At 42.4% G+C, this 19,264-nt stretch overlaps 1 protein-coding gene across 1 annotated transcript; it reads right to left on the minus strand.

Moving 5' to 3' along the window:
* Positions 1 to 3,082: 3,082 nt before the first annotated feature.
* On the minus strand, positions 3,083 to 18,841 carry PLEKHS1 (pleckstrin homology domain containing S1). Its single transcript, XM_082765410.1, has 12 exons — positions 18,809 to 18,841; positions 17,297 to 17,431; positions 16,039 to 16,111; positions 15,254 to 15,361; positions 14,432 to 14,524; positions 10,818 to 10,928; positions 9,728 to 9,843; positions 8,226 to 8,435; positions 8,033 to 8,134; positions 6,075 to 6,210; positions 5,245 to 5,334; positions 3,083 to 4,153 (listed from the first exon to the last, which is right to left on the minus strand). The coding sequence occupies exons 2-11, from the start codon at positions 17,389 to 17,391 to the stop codon at positions 5,266 to 5,268; spliced, it is 1,113 nt and encodes a 370-aa protein (XP_082621536.1). The 5' UTR covers positions 17,392 to 17,431; positions 18,809 to 18,841; the 3' UTR covers positions 3,083 to 4,153; positions 5,245 to 5,265.
* Between the last annotated feature and the right edge of the window lie 423 nt (positions 18,842 to 19,264).

The following is a 19,264-nucleotide window of genomic DNA, read 5'->3' on the forward strand; positions in this document are numbered from 1 at the left end:
GACATTTTCCTTCTCCTACTAACTGGACAATGTATACTCACAGCGACACTACTGGAAGAGACGTCAGTATCCCTAGTGCTCACGGCAGTGGCTGCTTCAGATTTTCAGGTAGATTTGATTAGAAAACTGTGTAGTTACCATACAGCACTGCCTAGGATTATGTTTGCTTAAAACTATGTTGGGCATAGTTTCCAACGTGCTGGTTGTTGGCACAGTCTGTGAGGACAGCCTCTGTCGCTGCCAGCCCCAAAGCTGGAGCATGCGGGCAGGTGCCTGTCCTGTGAGCTGGGGGTCACTTGCTGGACTGTGCCCTTTTCTTCCTTAACCTGCTTTGTGGACAGCATTTTGAAATGAAACGGGGTAAGGAACCAAACCAAGAAGGAGACTCTGGGGAACTTTTTGGTGCAAGCTCTGCTCTGATGCAGATGTTTTGCTTGCTTTGGTTGAAGCTTTGGTTGACTGGGCTCTTCAGGGGAGAGACCACTGGGCTGGGAGCCTGGTTGTTGTAAAAATCAGTTTTTACAATGATGATAATAACAGACATGGCATTTTAAAACATGACGTTGCCACTGATAGCCATGGTCTTAGTGCTCCCACTGACTGCTGAACTTCACTCTCCACTGCTGGGTTACAAAAGAAACCAACTCTCAGGCACAGACCTGGACTCAGGTACCCGGTGTGGAAAATCCAACACGGCCAGGCACTTGCTGCTGTACATCCAGTCCTGCTGCCACCACAGTGGCTTTGCACCTGCTGAAGAGCTGGTCCTGATCTAATATCAGGGAGGAGAGGCTGAGACTCTGTCAGGCACATTGCTGCTGGCTGCTGAGCATTCTCCCTGCTGAGCATCCTCAGTGCTGCGGGGCACAGAGACACAATTTCTCTTCAGGTGCTTTTGCTGAACGTAAGATTTGCATCAACCTTGGCTGGCCTCTTGCTTTCTTCAAATGATGCAATAAATTAGAAAGTGATAAGGGACCAAAGGGAACGTTTGAAATTCCAGTGGCATTTCTAGGAACAGCCCGAGACGCTCCAAGTTCCTCGTGGTGACCTGCTGGCCAGCCTGCGGGAGGGAAGGGGCTGGCTGCGAAGAGACACTTCTGTGGGAGGGCTGATCGTCCCTGGGAAGCACACCAAGAAAGCCCTCAGCGCATCTCAGATTATGTTGTCAGTTCCCCTGACCTGAAGGTCCTGTGGTTAAAGCTTTCTGCTGAGGATTCGGTGCCCCTGCTCTGACCCAAGGAGCCCCAGCAATGAAGTACCCTTATAAATATTAGCGTACCCCTTAACGGGACATGAAATACGAACTACCTAATGTGTCTGATTGAGAAGATTTCCGTTTGCGTGGTGCACCTCTCCATAAGCAGCACACAACCAGGGTGAGCTCCCTGTGGGGAAGCAGGAGCATCGCCGCATGTTCGCTCATGTCTGTGCTGTCTCATGTTCCTGTAGGGCACCAAGGGCGGCTTCTCCCTCAGCACTGATGGGCACATCAGCACCTCCAGAGGTGCTGATACAGGTAAGTACATGTATGTAAGAGATTGCATGATACAAATGTGTGTGAAATCACTTTTTGAATTTTACTGTGGATGAAAGAAATGGTTCTCCCAAGGGCACCCAGAATGCTGGGGGCAAAACACCAACTACAGCCTGGTGTCCCCAGATCACCACTGACCTATTTTCTCTCCAGTGTACAAGGTACCATTGCTCTCCATTATTGCAACTTCTTCTTCCACTTGCTGAAAGTGCAGCCATGCCAAAGCATGCCTGGCTGGGTACCCCAGGTCACAGGGACTCTAAATCACACCTAGCCCCATGGGCAGGTAGCACAGATCCCCTTCCCTGACTGGATTTGTTCTCCTGCAGGGCTTGGGCTCCCTCTTATCAATATTTGACTCCAACCCTGTTTCTCAGCAGTGTTGACCTGACGTAGAAGCACTGGGACTGTGTGTACTGCTTTGTGCTTGCTATACATATATATATTTTTTTAACTTCTGTGACATCACATCAGTCTGGGGACTTCTCTTCCCATTGATTTTAATCTGTTCCGGGACTTGCTTTTCTCCTGGACATTTGCCACTTTCCTGTTGTAGAAGGTACCAGAGAGGTAGAAAGTGCATGACTCATATTTGGGAATTCAGAGGGAAAATCAGCGGCCAATAATGAGTGAATGTAGCCATGAACTAACAGTCAGGGAAACAACCTAAAGGCACAGGAATGAAATACAGTTACTGCCGAGCACATTAATCTTTAGCTAATCATGTAATCTGTGTTGCAGTCTGTTGGTTTCTGTCTCTTGTAGACCCAGTTTGCAGGTGCAGAGTGATTCAACTGGCATGTGTTGCATCCAACACCAGCCCCTGCTTCCACACAGGTAGCTGTATGTGGTCAGTGGTGCAAGAAGACTTCAGGACTTGCAACCTTCTTTCCACTGTTTTACACGCAGGTGCTAGTCTGTGGGTTCACTGAATTTCAGCTCATGTCAACTCAAACAGCTGTGTCAGGAGCCCTCCACAGACCAAAAGTTACCTGGGGACTGGCTAAGAAGATTTTTGATGCCACAGAGTGTACTGCAACAAGAAGTTACAATAGCACCTGTTACTTTAAGTGTCCACTTACATAGCACCTTTACATGCCCACAGGTAATCTAAAAACTTAGCAGCTCCATGCCAGCTGCCATCGGATTAAAGACAGTGTCTTCTGGGGTGGCTGGGATTTAATGGGAGCACTGGGTACTGCTGTGCATTTCTAGAGGCAGCACAGAGATTTAGCAGAATTTGCTCATTTGAAGAAAAGTAAAATTTTCATATTGGCAACAAGTGTTACAAAAGCAGGTTGCTCTTGTTTTTTAAGAGTAGGTTAATTTTTATTTTTTTTAAAGGGCTATTTGGTGTCCCATCTACAGGCTACTGGAAAGTTAAAGGTGGTCTTTGGAGGATGAAGAGGGGCTGTATTAGGAGAAAGTGAGGTAGTCAGGGAACACAATATGTGATGTAAATTGATAATCCATTTATTGATCACATGTGCACAGACAACTTCACACATCCTACCAGAATTTACTATACTGATGTCACTTCCATGTTGTATATCTAGCAAGTGTTGTGAATCAGCCAATATGTAACATTAATTATCTGCATTTATCATACTGCAAACTGACAGGATTGATTAATGTAACACATCTGTAACTGTTTACAGAAGTAACCCCCCAGTTTTCTGAAATATTCTGGAATTGTCTCATGCTTGATATCTCTACCCAAATCCTGTTTTTTTCCAGAAGTAGCATCCTTCTATGGCTGAGAGGTGCAGCATACATTGCGCAATGTCAGCTTCAGCAGCAATGCCACGTGCAGGTTCTGTGGCCCTGGCTTTCCTCTCACCACTGCATACAGTCTAGAGCTTCTCTTTGTTCATCTCTTCTTGGAAATGTTTCTATACAAAGTTTCAGGAAATTGCTTTAAGACTGTCTGACTTCTTTGTTCACCCATAACTGGAAAAAGGAGGTATTTGTTTTGCAGGTCAGTGACACAGGAAAGGTTACATGAAATGTTTGGGAAAAAAATGTTGAAAGAGTGCAGGATATTTGGTCTAAAAAATGGAAGGAAGAACAGGCATAAAAAATATCTTCCAGAATAAAGACTTCTGTGGAAACAGCGGAGCAATTCCCCATGTCTGCTGAAAACACGCAAGAAAAATCCCAATTATACAGCCAGATGAGTCTTTGAACAAGACAGGAAGGCTTGGCCTTTTCTAAAGTTCAGAAGAATTTAGGCAAGCCTCAGTCAGGAAAGTCAAGGGACACGTCATCGGTGGGTGCTCTTGACCTAGATGATTCATGGTTTTAGGATCCCGGCCTAGAGGCCTGTTCGAGCAGGCCGACATGGTTACGGAGCTGGCAGTGCCCCGTACAGCGATGCCCTTGGCATCCTCACAGACTCCTTAGGCAGAAGAGGATTTGTTGGGCTCAGAGAGAGAGCCCAGAGCAAAGGAATCCCACAGCAACTTTGGAGGAAGGCTCCTAAGGAATTTCTTTTCTTCCATTTTCAGTCTCTGTTGTTCCGGAACCGGGGTTTCCCTCAGTCTTTATGCAGAATTCAGCACAAGTGGGCCTTTGAACACCACTGTAACAAATATTTGAAAGTGATCCTTTCCCATCCTGAGAAATAAGCATATCACAAACACTCTTATCTCCAAAACAGAAGAGAAAGGCTGTGTGAACAGTGTGAAAATTAATATTTTGAACAGGAGCTGAGTCTGAATTGTTTGTATAAATGTTTTTGTTTGTTTGAGTTACTGATACTGTTTTCATTTCTGGCTGAATACAATTTTATAAAGATTTTTTTTTCAGTCCAGGTTGGATTTTAAAGCAAGTATAGAAATGACCTTTGTCAAATTTACTACTGCATTAAGTGGCAGAAACTCTGATTTTAATATGTGTAGTTTCTTGATTTGGCCTAATTCAACTGGAAGCTGGACAAATGTCTTCTCTGGGCCAAATCCACCTTAAATATGCTAATAACAGTAAATCTATGCCTGCTAAACACAGTTTAATTTATTTTGGCTATTTAGCAAAATAAAATGATCTGTACTCAAAAATGGTTATTTAGTTTGTTGTCACAGTGTTGTATATTAACACTATGTAACAGCTATATATATATGTCTGTAAATACATACACCTGTATGTACAAATGTATGCCTATCCATACAGAATAGGTATAAGCTCTGTGTACATTCTATATGCACATTTGTGGCTGTAACGTGAGGGCCATAGCAAAGAGGAGGACCCCCAATCTTCCTTCCAACATTATAGTTCTCAGCTCGCTTTTGCTGTTCTGAAACTGAGAGGAAGAAAGGGAAAAGGTGTCTTTGTTCCAGATGTAGGTTGTTCCCACATCCCTAAATGGTTCAGGAATTAGGGATAAGCCTATATAACTCAGTGTAAAGAGGCAAGCAGAGGCATGAACCACTACTTTCTACAGAACTGCAAAGTATATACAGTGCAGATGTTTTGTAAATGCTTTGACCTTCTTGCTCATGCAACTGAAATATATGATAACATGAAACAGAACTAAAACACAGCTATTCATGCCACCGAAACAAGTTATTAGGACATAAAATGAAACCTACATTCTCTGTTCATTGTACTTAGCAACAAAATCTGTCTGGCAGCTCCAAAAGGTACAGATCTCCATACACTATACATCACATTCTTCTCCTTGATCCTTTCCCTTGAACTTCGGCACTTACTTGGTTATTGTGGTCTTTTTTTCAGGAACATGAGCAGCCTTTAACATGGAAAGTATCTGAATGTGGAATCCTACATACAGTAAGTTTCACCTTAAAAGAAAAAGTGGGAGACACTGCTTTATAGATTGTTAAAACATTTGTGCTACTATCTGACTTGTGTTTTAACTAGCTAAATAAAAAATGCCCTGTTAAGAGAGGTGAATAGTTTTTCCTTATGGAGACTTGCTTTCTTTTCTTTAGAGGGCAACAGCATCTAATGATCTTAACTTTCTCAGCAAAATTAAAATGTGAAGGTGTTCGTGTATGGGTCAGAGAACCTGACTATTGAAATTGGGGCCCATCTGAGAGAAACGTGGGTATAAATGTGTAGCAGATTGTGGTGGTGTTAAGGTACCACTTAGAAATCTTCCACATACTTCATAAAAGTGATAATAGCTGGATAAGGAGGTAGGAGCCTACGGTTCTGCCCTCGATGCCCAAAACCACTATAAGCAAATCCATTGGAGACAATCATTTACTTCCCAAAGTTTTCAATGCACAGACCTCAACCAAAACATACCAAGTAACTTTAAATAAAAGTTTGAGTTGCTCAGACTCTTTGAGATCAATCCTCAAACACAGCAGTGCAGACCTTGCATTCCCCAAACAGCACAGGAGTAAGAAATGCTACATCGAGTGATGTTGAGGCACTACTTGGTACCAAGGTTATTCACACCACACTCAAAACAGAGTGAACTGGTTTGAATGAAGCCATCTGAAAGGCAAAAGCAAAGCGCTTTCTCATTTGGCTTGATTTACTTGACTATCATTTTTAGGTCAGTTGAACATACCTCCTTTCTAATGGACCTGCTGATGAACAAGGAGGCCTCCTCCAAGTTCTGAGGGTGCAGATCATTCACAGCCACTATACGGTCTCCGTGGTTAAATAAACATCCCAGGTGGCAAGGACCAGTCCACTGTGAGACACTAGGGTATTTGGAGGAGAAACAACAAAGGAATTGTGTCAAATATTGAATTACTGTTAACAGAATGGGAAAGAGTGAACAGAATTGCATTTACCACACTGCCCTCTGGAAATGACACGGGCTGAATGACTGCAGCCTCTTGATCTGGTTCTAGCTGAAACCCAGGTGCTTCACCCACACCTTGTAAAGTGTGTGTGATGCTGACATCCCAAGCCATTAATAAGTGAGATTGCTGCTAGAAACATCACCAGTGAAATCTGGGGATTCCAGTCTGAAAACTGTGGGCTAGATTTGGTGCAGGTACGTACATGTGTATTCATGTTGGAGTGAGATAATTTTCCCAAGACATCCCAAGAGGATGAAACTAAAATTTATTATAATGTGTTTTATCTTTGATATAATTGCAAGGATCAGAGATCTCTTCCTGTCCTGACTGGACCCTTATGGAAATTCCATTATCTCTTTCCTGCTGGTCTCCGATAGACTCTCTGTGATGACAAACTGTCTAGGATTAGCTAAGCTGGCAGTCAGACCTAGTGTTCTGTTCCTGCCCAGAACCAGCCCCAAATCCTTTCAATGTGAATTTCCACTGGGAAAGCTCTGTAAATTTAGGCACAGATCAAAAAAAAAAAAATTGGGGGGGTCCCATTTCTTGTCCCTTTTGCAGTGCTAATTTCTCTTGCTGATTGTGGCTGAAAAAAAGTGACCTGGTTAGTGTGAACAGAGAGCAGTGGCAAAAGGCAGTCTCAGTGTTGTGTGGCAGTGAAAGATCAACAGAACCATGCAAAAAATATATTTTTTTTCTGTGTTGTCTTCCTTTTTCTAGTAATTGATATTAAAGTTCTAGGGAGAGCAGTAATTTCCAGTGGGACTACTAAGAGGATATATGTGCTAAAGCCTTAACACCTACGTTGAAAATCTCTGCCTAGCAGTGATTCCTAGCACTGAACAAGTGCTGGAATTAGTTTGGAGATTACTTTATGATGACATCAAATTGAAGTCATCTTAATTTATGTAACGTCTTTTAAATTTTCACTTACAGCTCACATATCTGTAGACAGTACTTTGCAGGTGTTATTACTTAAATTATAGATGATGTGATGTAGGTCAGTAATATTTGGGCTAGTAGGTTAAAGGGAAAAAGATAAGAAAGGATTTGATGAAAGAGATCACTGAACATACTAGGTTTGGAAATGGCTTCTCCTGTGCTGGTGGGTTCCATGTTGTCATTCTTTCCACTGACAGGTTTATGGCTTTTCAAAAAATTGTCATCTTTTTCCACACATCCCCTTTTTCTTCATAGGACATAAACGGGACTTGAAGTCTATCCCTTGTATGTTCTTCCTAATTTTCATCTTTTTTTTTTTTTTTTTTTTGTCAATAACAAAGGGTTACAAATTATTAGCCACCAAACTCTGTAAGATTTTTGGCTGAAAGGCCCTATTTACACTGCCACAAGATAATGTCCCCTCACTGAGACATGCTTTCATTACGATTCACCAAATCAAAGACTAACCTGAGTAGCAGTAATTAGTTGATTTCACACCTATTAACATTAGAAGATTAGCTTTTGGGGTGGGACTCCATCTTGAACTATTACACAGCAAGCTAAGGGATCTCAGTGCTACACAGCCCTTTTCAACAGCAGTTGAAATAGTACATGAAATACATGAAAAGTCAGAAAGCAGAAAGGAATTTCTGCAGCTTGAGCACACACTGACCCTGTGCTGTTCTGCACTGCTAAAACTGTGCATGGATCCCAACATCGGTTGTGTCACTCATTCACACCTGATCTGCACCATCACAAAGTATCCAGGACTTACCATATTTGTCCTACTGCTTCCGTAAGTTGTAGGTAACTGTTAATGTCAGCCAGGGGGATGAAAATATCCAACATCTGCAGCTGCGTCTCATCTGTAACTTGACTGTGAGAGAAAGCATCAGGGACCAGTGCCTTAACTGAAACCTGTGAACATATCTGTCTTCTCTGCAACGAAAAATGGAGAAGACGCTTACCTGAGCAGGATAGACAACTGAACCACTGAAAGTGGTGATGAACTGTGCCTTCCTTGGAGGGTGAACTGCTGTGTGGTGATGCTTTCTGGGAGTTTTGGGTCTCTGTTTGCCTCCATGTCTCTTGGACATGTACTGCTTGCCCAGCGTTTGGGAGGAGTAGGGGGCCTATCACATCCACACGTGAGCTGGCAACTCTTATCCAGGAGCCTACTGAAGAAGAATGATGATAAAAACTGAACTGGTTTGGCCATTCCAGACACTCCTGCCAGATCAAATGGCTGTCAGTGAAGCAAAGAATAACAAGTTCTTGTAGAACAGTCAGTGGACAAAATTACAGCTAAGTAAAATAAACAGTCCTTCTAAAAATGGACCATAAATCCTAAAATAAACCTTTTCAGCGTTTAAAGACTATTTATTAAGCCTGAAAACATTCCAGCTTACAACTTGCTTTTACAAAGAAATGAGTACAGATTGTTGTCCTTGGCTTTACTGGATTTTGTCAGGATGTAATGCTGTCCCCTGGGGGATACAGTAACTCAGAAATGCTTTAATACTTTTCAGGTTATTTGACAAGCCATATAATGCCTGGAGTCAACTCCCTTCTGTGCCTCAAACAACATTTGGGTTAGTAGCAAAAACTGCTCTTGCTGCATATATGAACTCAGATTGCGTAGGCTTGTGAGATTTTTATAGTGAATCACTCCATAAAGACTCCCAAAGACATGGATGAACTCAAATAACTCTATTGTAATAAACTGGTTTGTGGGTCTGCATTTCTAATTGCCTCCCACGATGTGAAATAAGACCTGACTGTCTGTAGGTGGCAGGCCATAGCCAGCAGCTATCTACCGCTCTGTGCCTCAGGACTGGTGTTACCATGTAGGCAGACGTCCCTTCAGCTATATTGTGCTGGTTGTGAAGTTTCCTGGTGGCACTGCAACTGTGAAACAAAGTTCAGGTCCTTCTCTGTGGCATACCAGACACTGTACCCCCAACGTACACAGCATCAGACCCCTATTTCCAATGGGAAAATGGAAGGAAGGAGACGACCTACTGGGAACCATATTAACTCCTTACTGGAAAAGCTGGGAGCTGTTGCTGCAATTCTTCATTCCTCTTTTACCCACTAGGTAACCGCTCTGGGGTGGACGTGTCTGAATCGCTGCTGAAACTTGGCTGTGGTGTCTGAGGACAGTGGTGGGCTGGTATGTTGTGAGAACCTAGCTAAACTATCAGTCACCAAAACCTTCTGTGTCCTGTAATCAGAGCCTGTCTAAATGCATGAGTTGCAATGTGAGCTTAAATTCCACTTTGATGAGTCTGAATTTCACTCTGGGTGAAACTCACTCCATGAGTTTTGAACTTTCTGAACCAAGACTGAAGAATTCATTCAAACAAGATGCAGCCTTTAGATACCGCAAAGCAAATCTTGCAAGCGACAGCTCTAGCTATATCACTACGTCACTTGTTATTTGCAGAACTTTAGTGGAGGTGTTACTTACAGTGATTCCATCGACACATAGACATTCTCCTTTACTGGCTTCCTCTCCCATGTTTTCTTTGGCACAGGGACATGGGATTCAGCTGTAGGCTCAGGTTTAGATACTTCAATATTGCACTGTTAGAAACAATTAACAACATAAAACATAGATATTCTTGCTCTTCCAGCAGAAAAAAATCTTAATTCTCCTGTTCAGTACTCGTGCTCTTTAAGACCATTGGTTAATACAGCTTGCTTTTCCTCAAATAACTCACTTCCCAGAACTGTGAGCTAGAAATGTGGTTGAAAATCAGAGGTTCGTGTTATCTGGTACACTACCATTTGCTTTCCTTTTAGGTTGGAATATAACCAGCTATATTTGTAAGTACCACCACATAAAATTTGTTACATTTTAATTCAGAAAAACAGATTGAAAAGATTCTCATCTTTTGTATGTGCTTAACTTAAAGTACTTACATTCTATGATAAAAGACATGTTAATGATGTTCAGTTAGCTGTACAGTCTTTGGAGAAAGGCTGTGACTTCTGCAGAAGTCTGGCTTAACTAGCTTCTTATGACCACTGACTACATGAGAAGCCTAGAGAAATCAGCCTCCCAAATTAGGCACCAAAATTTTTTTTAAATTACCAGTGTGATTCCTCCTGCTCCCTTGTTTCACACTGAAATACACACACCCAAATGTGTCACAGCATTTTTAAATTACTGCATGGTACACATGGTTTTATGCCACTTACTTCAACAGAATTACATTTTAAAATCTATAATGCACAGATATATTTTCTAAATGAAGTTTTCATTTTTGATAAAAATAACTGGATACAATTGGCAAAAGCCATTTACAATGAAACTGTCATGTTGGGGAATTTCAACAAAAACGGCAATGTTTTTTGTCAAAACACGTCTTTTTAGCAGAAAGATCCTTTGAATCAAGCATTTCTCCTTGTATGCATTTAAACTATTACCTACTGCTCTATCTACATATTTCTTTGGCAAGGTAGTATTGGTTCCTCATACCAGTTCCTCTTTGGTTCATTAAATATCTCCATCTCCTTGGAGCTGTTAACAAAACAAACCACAACAGATAAATTACCTTTGCTAAAAGATTGCTGGGAGTTTCGTAATAAGCTTCCTCTTCCTTTTTGATGTCTTCATCTGAATCCGATGACAGCGAATTTTCGTCACTCTTTCTTAGAGTTTTACCCTGTTAAAAGTATGTTTTTATATTTAATAGGTTCAGTTATATGGATCGCTTAACATGTATTTGCCAATTACTAATAGTAACAGAATCAGCAACTATCCACAGGAAAGATGGGAAGATGTGTTTCTCCTTGAAGAGTCTGTTCAGGTTGTTTTAGGAACAGGCTTCTGTAGTTCTGCTCCTACTTGAATTTTTGAAATCATGCACATGCAATTGGCTGCTAGTATTAATATTTCTCATAGATGAATCTTTGGTAACCAGGCAGCTGCAATTGACTGCTTGTTCAAAAACTGTTATTTTGTTTAAAAATCAGGTGGGCTAAACACTTCAGGTATGGTTCTGCATGCATTTCCATGCTTGTATGCAAAAGATTCTTTATTTGCATTCAGTCTTAAAGTTCTTACACTAGGAAAAAAAAACTGTAGGAAATCTAGAAGTGGATTGGGAGGTATTTATCATTTTTAAGTATCTTTTAACTGCTCTAAAGTAAAGAATGTATTTGGGACTTCCCTTACAGATGAGAAGTCTATAAACTCATACTTCTCCATGAGCTAGAACATAGGCCAAGGGGCTGGAAATCCTATATTGGGTCCTTTGTGTCCTGAATTATATCCTCCCAGGTTCATAAATACCTGAAATATTAAATTTGTGGCCATTTGGTAAATCAAGTAGAAAATAATCACTTCGCCGAATTTACCTTTCTAAGTCACAATGGCAAATTATTTATTTTTGTTTCCTTTCTGACTTCACTGCAGTGAAGAATATAGTAATTAGTATTTTGCTGCCTCCCAATGCAATTCTCCATGCCATGTTTGTGATACAACCATTTTTTATCTCTCCACTTACATCCTTGGTTTCTATGGTGATCATTTTAGTAACTGCTAAATATGTCACAGAATATAATACTGTTTTCCAGGTAAAGTAAATTCAACTAATTACTCTCATACATGTAAAGAGAAGATACTGGCATTGAATTGAAATTAGAGATGATGAATGTATTTTTGTTCCTTGTTGCTATAAATGACATAAAAAGGAGCCCATGCTGCAGTAGCGAGAACAAGCCTACAAATGGTCCTTCAAGAAGTGCATAACAAAACTCTTTCAGGAACAAGACTGACTCTGTGGTCGTGATCTAAAGTCAAGAATGAATTTCCTACTGATATTCTAGGGGCTTTGGATCGATCAAAGAAGTTAACATCTGGGGAAAAAGGGAAAAGGAGGTGATTTTATTAAGTCTTGAGATGCTCCAACTCCTCCAAAATCTCAAGAGAGTACACAGCACTCATCAGCTTCCCAAACTGAGCCTGCAGTCAGACAGTGGCCACATTTTGCCAAATGCACATGCTGTTTCTCCTTGGCACCATCACAGATTATGGGGACAATAGGAAGTTGAAGGTTAAACAGCAGCACCATGGTGTTTTCCTGAAGGAGTTTGCTGACATCTCTGTTCCTCCGAGTGCTTTACAACCAGAGAATTGCAGTTAACTTCAGAGTAAAATTATTCTCAGCTGTACAGCTAAACGAGTTCTTTAAGGCTGTGGGGAACCATGGCTGGATTTACATTAGAGACAAAAAATGGGTTATGGAGGAAATTGGCTGTAGCAGAAAATGAAAATGAAAGTTGGAAAGCAATTGAGTAATTGTTAGTTTTAAGCTCTTTAGGGAAAGGGTCAAAATTTACATGCTGCCCTTGGACAGAGGAATTTCTCTTTCAAAAAAATCATGTGTGTCTAACGTGTTGAAGCCAGACTCTTGACTAGTATGCCTAGGTACCTGCAGGACAGTAATGAGCACCATGATACAAGCCTGTGCTCTTTATTTTGATGCATTTTACATATTGAGTGCTGCGTGTGGCAATAGCTGATACTCAGCTCCTGAGTCAGGTGTGATTTGGTAGCGCCAAAATGTGGGTTGAAGTGGAGCCAGGTTCTCAAAGCCCTTGAAGGTGGCTGGGTCCCGGCCTGTTTGCATGAGCAATGGCTACTGAGCAAACAGTTTTCAAGATCAGGGCCTGGATGAGGGAACGGCCAATAAATAAGTAAAGCTAATCAGATACTAGAAATATGGAGTCATACTGCTAACAGGAAGTAAATACAAGGGCTTAATATGGGAGTCAGCTGTCCAGACATCACTGAGCAAAGAATAGATCTGGAGATGTTAGCAGATGCTAATCTTATGAGGCAAATGAAGTATTTTTATCAAATGAAGGCACATTTTTGCTCCTTGTTAGCTGCATGGCAAGGTTATTCATTTTCACACAGGCTGAAACAGATTTATGAGCTTCCTGCCACTCCCTTTGCTTCAGGCTAAGGAGAACAGGTAAAATCCAAATTCCTTATCTAGGAATTTTAGTGCTGCTTGTCAGTCTGTCCTACTCTGACAAGCTGCATAAATACATACCCTCTGAGTCACTGTAAGTATGAGAAGGATTAATGTATGAGACAGAAGCGGCAAGTGTAGGAAAGGGGCAGAAAGACAGCCTTGGTAGCAGCACCAGCTAAAGTCAAACTAAGGCTGACCCAGTGCATTTCAGAGCTAAGACTCATAACTGAATGACTGCACCTCCATAAATTACAGTGCATCGGCTGAACTGTGGCAATAACCCATGGCATTGCAATGTAATTTCAGCTCTTTTCACTTCAGTCCACTAAATCAAACTGTATTATATCATACCCACCGCCAGCCTGTGCACACGGATGGTGACTGCAACATGTGATTCACTACCCTGTGATAGCAGCAGAGATTCTTCCCCTACATCTCAGCTACTCCAGATCATAGTTCAACGCTTAAACTGCAATTAAACATAGGTTTATCCTCAGCTGCCAAACTGCATGCTGCGTGGTGGAGCCTTGGTTGTGCCTTCTGCTCTGTTGACTGCTGCAAAGGCAGTCAGAGGGTGAGTGACAAGCATCTGAAAGTGCTGCATGTCTCCTTGTTCGGGGAACATAGGTCAGAACACTCAGCTGATAAAAAATGATAACACTAATTATTGTATCCTTTTAATCAACTCCTGCAAGATAGGGAAGCTAAATTACTTGAAGTTACAGTTAGGCTAATAGAAGGTCAGACTTGAGGTGTGCCTCAATTTAAAGGCTACTTGCAAAGGCTGCAGAAAGAAGCCATTTACAAAGAGTGTGGCACAGCTGGGAAATATGACAGGAGGGACAAATCCTCAGGCAGTGCAACTTCAGAGTTTTCTTCACCAAGCTTGCAAGAGCTGCCACAAGTTGCAATCACTGCACAGAAATTCTGAGGATCTGCCCCCAAGAAACAAAGTAAATAAAGGGTATTTCAAGCATTTCAAGCAAGTTCTTGGAAGGTTATTTTCAATGCTTTACACGACAACTGACTAGCTATATTTAGGAAATCCTCATAATGAAATCCAGCTCAGTGTGCTGGGGAAGTAGGTGAATAATCTATAGTTACAGACAGCCAGGTGAGATAAGAGCCCATAGTCACTTCTGCATACCGAACAAGTCAAAAGCAGTTTTATTTGTTCTGCTCACCAGGTTTGGAAAATCTCTCAGTGAGTCATTCTGGGGCTGATGAGGGCCAGGATCTGAATTGGGCCTGTTCTTGTCTTCTGAGGGACCATCACTCTGCATTCAAAAGAAGAAAATGTTGACTCCTCCTGGAGATGTGCTCTAAGTGCTTTTCCTGCATTCAGCTTCCTCCATCAGGGCCATTTGCAGCCCTGATGTCACCTTGTGACTGCAGAAAGCCAACACTTTGGCAGCTATTCAGTCTGTCACCAAAGGACAGGCTGTAGTTGCTCTAGGAATTCAGTGATGCTTCCCTTTCTATTTAAATACTGATGGGAGAGATCTGAAAGGCACAGAGAGCAAGGATTGCAGGCTCCAGTGGACAGCACTGGACCAAATTCCCCTAGGCTTGAGAGTCTGAACAGAGAGAGACAAAGACAAGCATAATCATAGAACAGGAAGAATGGCAAGCAGCTGTTGAAACAATCATCCCATGGCTTTTCCAAGGCATGTCTAAGCTAATCTGCAGCTATTTTCTTCCCACCAACCTTTGCTGGTCATTTGAGGTGGCCTATGAATATCAGTGCTCATTGTCATCATCACCTGTCTTTACTGACATGCAGACTCCTAAACTAACACGCCAGTACCGGCCCTTTGTGGGGACTCTGCAATGATGCTATCATCCTGCTCTTACTCAGGAACCCCAGTACAGACCAGAACAAACCACCTGGGCACCCATTGCATGAGCTCTAAAGAACTTTCTATTGAAACAATCCATGATACAAATCAAATTTCACAGACATCCCTGGCAACAAACCCATTGTTAAAGATGGCTGATCCACTTACCTCCAGGTAGCTTTGCCTTTCCAGGGAACTGGTCACATCTACAGAATCCAAGAATAATGGCAAAGACAAGGGCCGGCTTTTGACTTCTGGATTTGCAAGATTTTGGTTCTACAAATAAGATAACAGCTGTGTAAGACAGGCACCCGAATGGCATGAGCTACAATGTACCAGCACTTCATACAACAGTGTGATTTTACTCCTAATGGCTCAGGGAGGTTGTCTAGGTGGCATTTTGCAGGCAGATGCAAATTTGTGCTTCTAGCACTTTGAGCAGACTGGAAGCTGATGGGGTGTAAGAGGCTTAGCACTGGCTCTGAACTAGGTGGCCTAGCTGGCTGACATGGTGCAGAAATTTGGGCTGGGCCTGGAAATAACAGGGCTTCCAGCTTGCTCATAGCATTGACAGACTAGATGTGGATCGCTTTGTAAAACAGCGTGTAGATATATCCAAAAAGTACACGGTAAGAATTACACATGCATTTTCATTCTGACACATCAAAGGTGCAATTCGTTGTAGCACAGTGTCAATCACCTCCTCATTTCCATGTGTTTTACTCTTCAAAGAGATTCTTTCAATGTGAAAACAATCCCTGCACAAACAGCCTGTGCAGTGCCTGCTTAGTGCATAAGCCCAGGGTACAGCATTTGTATGGAAAATTAATTTCTGATTAACCAAATCAAGAGCCAACTTGCGAAACCAGGACAAGACAATTCCTTGCCTTTGCACAGGTTTCTAATGAGATTACAAGTTTATTTCTTTCTAAAATCAAGTATAGAAACGTCACCTGAGGGCAGTGTCCATCTATTTTGGCCTTCATGACTGAAGATATCGCAGTGACCCAGTCCTCTATTTCCAGGCTGTAGGTTGGAACAACAGAAATGAACACCTACTAACAGGTGACTAACACCTACACAAGGAAAACCCACTTGCTCACCCACTTCCTCCCATGGACCCAAAACAATGCTTCTTGAAATCAACAGGGAAAATCTGCACCTTCCTTTCAAGAGCCAGATAAGAGCCAGATGGCAAAGTCTGGCCTCAGAGAGGTGCAGCGTGGGGCCAGGAGCTACAAGGCACAAAGAGGCTTTTGTAGGAAAGGTGCCACGGTGCTTTCTGCTTCATTCTCGGTGTGTAATGCTGCTCTAGTGGGGCTTTGGAGCTTGGGAATGCAGGGTGAGAAACTTCTCCTGAAAGCGCCCCTGAAGCCCTGTTTTTTGTGAGTGGATTTCGTTGGATTAATTCTGCAGCTCTTCCCAGGGAGGGCTGGCTGTGAGACCAGTGCCCAGGGGGAAGGCGTGGGGTGGCACGCTCAAGTAGCACATAGGTATGTGTTTTCCTTCTGTGCTTATCAGCATTTCACACATCAGCTGCTCTTCTGCAGCAAGGCAGAACCCCCCTGACATGCCTGGGACTGGGAAGGCAAAGAAGAGAGGAAGGGAAGCAGCAGCAGAGGAGCACTGTGCCAAACCCCGGCCTCAACAAGCTTTGAGGCTCACATGTGTGGCAGTGATTTCTGCCCTTGCTGCAGTCCAGCCCTGAGTCACTCCCCTCGGGACCTGCTCTCTCTCTTGGGAATCCTCCCCTTCAATCTGCTTCCCTTGATTACTGATCTACTTTCCAGAGCATGACTATTAACTGCAAAAGCTGTCTTGGCTCCCAGGAGCTGCTGGGTGAGGAGGCAAAGCCCTCTGCTCCTCCTCGACCCTAGTGGGTACTGGCTGACGTGGCACTGCCACACTGCCACTGCCTTTGTGCTCCTCCTTTCACGTGTTGGACTTGTACCAGTGTGGCTGCAGGGGAGCTTAGTCCAGTGGCCCAAAACAGCAAGGAATTAGCCTGGCTGCGGGGGATAAAACAGCACACAAGAGAGCAGTTTTCCCTGGGATCAGCCAGCTGAAACCTTGTGTTGCACACTCAGTTGCACAGACACGGGCAGGGGCTGGCCAGAGCTGCAGGGAAGGAGCAGAACCATTCCTTGGTCTTGGTCTTACATGAGCTTAACTGCAATGTTACATTGCATTTACACATCTTCCTCTGCCTACCTGCTCTTCCCAATGAGGTAGTAACATCTGTTTCCAGTAGTGATGGACATCACCTCTTCAAGAAAGCATCTGAACATCTTCTTCACCGTTGCCATGATTTCGGAACTACTTATTCCAATTTCAATTTTTACAATCCTGTGTAGATAATGATACGAAACATCCTATATAACTGTACATGCTTACAAACATACATACAGACACACATATGTTTATACCTCTCTGTAGGGGTGCATTTTAATTTAAGCACAGCGTGACATGAGGAGATCTACATGGAAAAAGGTAAACATTTTTCAACAGAAAAAATTCTCAGGAGAATAAATGCCCACATTAAAAACATCTGGACTTTCATAGTGAAGAACATTTCCAAACAAAAAAATAAAATCAACTTTTACAAAGATTCATGTCTAGATTTTGGAACACCATTTCTGAAAATGGGGCTGTTGTTCTAATACAGAAATGATAGTAAGAAAAATTCATGGCAGATGTTTTTGATCCATGATAGAACAGTATATTTGGTTTGAAACTAATTGTATATTAACAGTATTTTAATGGAGTAGCTCTGGAATAGAAAAGATGTACTCTTAATGCATTCGGAAATGGAAGCACTACTTTCAGTAACTTACAAGAAGTTAAATCAGTACAAATAATAACAACAATAATGATAATGATGGTAATAATGCCACCACATATTGCTGAGCAAGCTGGACATTTTTCAGAACTTCATAATAAAAATTCTTTTAATGGGAGAAGCACAACACCAATGAGTCCAGTGAACTCCTAGCAGCTCCACAAGCTTTTGGCTCAAGCTCCAAGTCTGGCTGGTAAAATCTTTACATTTCTTTGCCAGAACTGTTTTCCTTCGCTGTGTCTTACACCATAGCTGACATGGTAATGCTGCTAGCACAAAGCCAATGACACCCAGACTTGCTGAAGCCTGTGGTGGATGCTGTGCCATGAGGATGAAATGACCAACCCAAATGAGCCAAGCAGAGCAATTTCTTGGCAGGGTAAGAGGCAGGGGCAGCCAGCATCAGCCCAAAGGGCTATGTGAAAGCTGGGAGACCTCTGCACAACTTACAAAGCACTTTGTAAAGCTGTAAGGTGGGAAAGGTTGTGTGCCTACACAGTTACGAGTGCCGTAGCCCATCCTTACTCTTGTGTGAGTGAATGCATAGCACTGTCTTCACAGAACACAAAATGTCTTCTACTGCAGTAATACTGCCTTTGGGATCATGGAGCCACCCTGTCTGCTTTGCAGGTTCCACATCACCACAATTGCTCACGTAAATGTATCAAATTCCATCAAAATCATTTAGAATTTTTACTCCTACAAAGAATATACACTCTAAGTTGCACCCAGACCTTACAAGAGCCCAAAGAACTCTTTTTCTGTCTTCAGTAGGATTTGGATGAAGAACCTCAATCAGGAACAAGTATCTGTACAATCAGTGGCCAATTAGGAGGGTTGATACATGATTTAAAATAAAAAAGTGATGCATCTGGGTTACATACTCATCAACAGGTATGGAGCCTTTCACGCTCTGGCCTTTTAGATACTTCAGGACGTAATTGCCCTTGCTGGATTTGGACAGGATGAAAAAACGCCTTTTCCAGGATTTCTGCCGAAGAGAAAGTAATTTGTCTCTCATTAAAACTCAGGATAGCAGAAAGAGCAGATATTTGTTGAAGGATTGCTGGAACATGACTAATCTGTGTTTGTATACCTGTGAGTTGAAAAGTTGAAGAGGTGGTGACTTGATGAGGAATCCATGCTGGCAGATTCCACCTTCAGAGCAAAACGTCTTTTGAGCTCCCACTAATCAAAGAGAAACAAATGGCACCATTACTCGTTGCCAATTAATCTCCTCCAGGGACCTCCTTGAATTGGAAAATGAAGCTGAGCACTGGGTTTCTGTGCTTAAATGGCCATAAAGCACATTCAATTAGAGAAGACAGACAGAAATCAAA

This window comes from Aythya marila (assembly GCF_965140915.1).
Source record: "Aythya marila genome assembly, chromosome: 7".
NCBI classification, from domain to species: Eukaryota; Metazoa; Chordata; class Aves; order Anseriformes; family Anatidae; genus Aythya; species Aythya marila.

Coding starts and splice junctions, on each gene's coding strand:
- PLEKHS1 (XM_082765410.1), bottom strand. CDS start 17,391: ATGGCAACGGTGAAGAAGATGTTCAGATGCTTTCTTGAAGAGGTGATG. Junction 8,436..9,727: donor TATGTGTCGATGGAATCACT/GTAAGTAACACC, acceptor ATTCTTCTTCAG/TAGGCTCCTGGATAAGAGTT. Junction 5,335..6,074: donor GCAGGTCCATTAGAAAGGAG/GTATGTTCAACT, acceptor TTTTCTTTTAAG/GTGAAACTTACTGTATGTAG.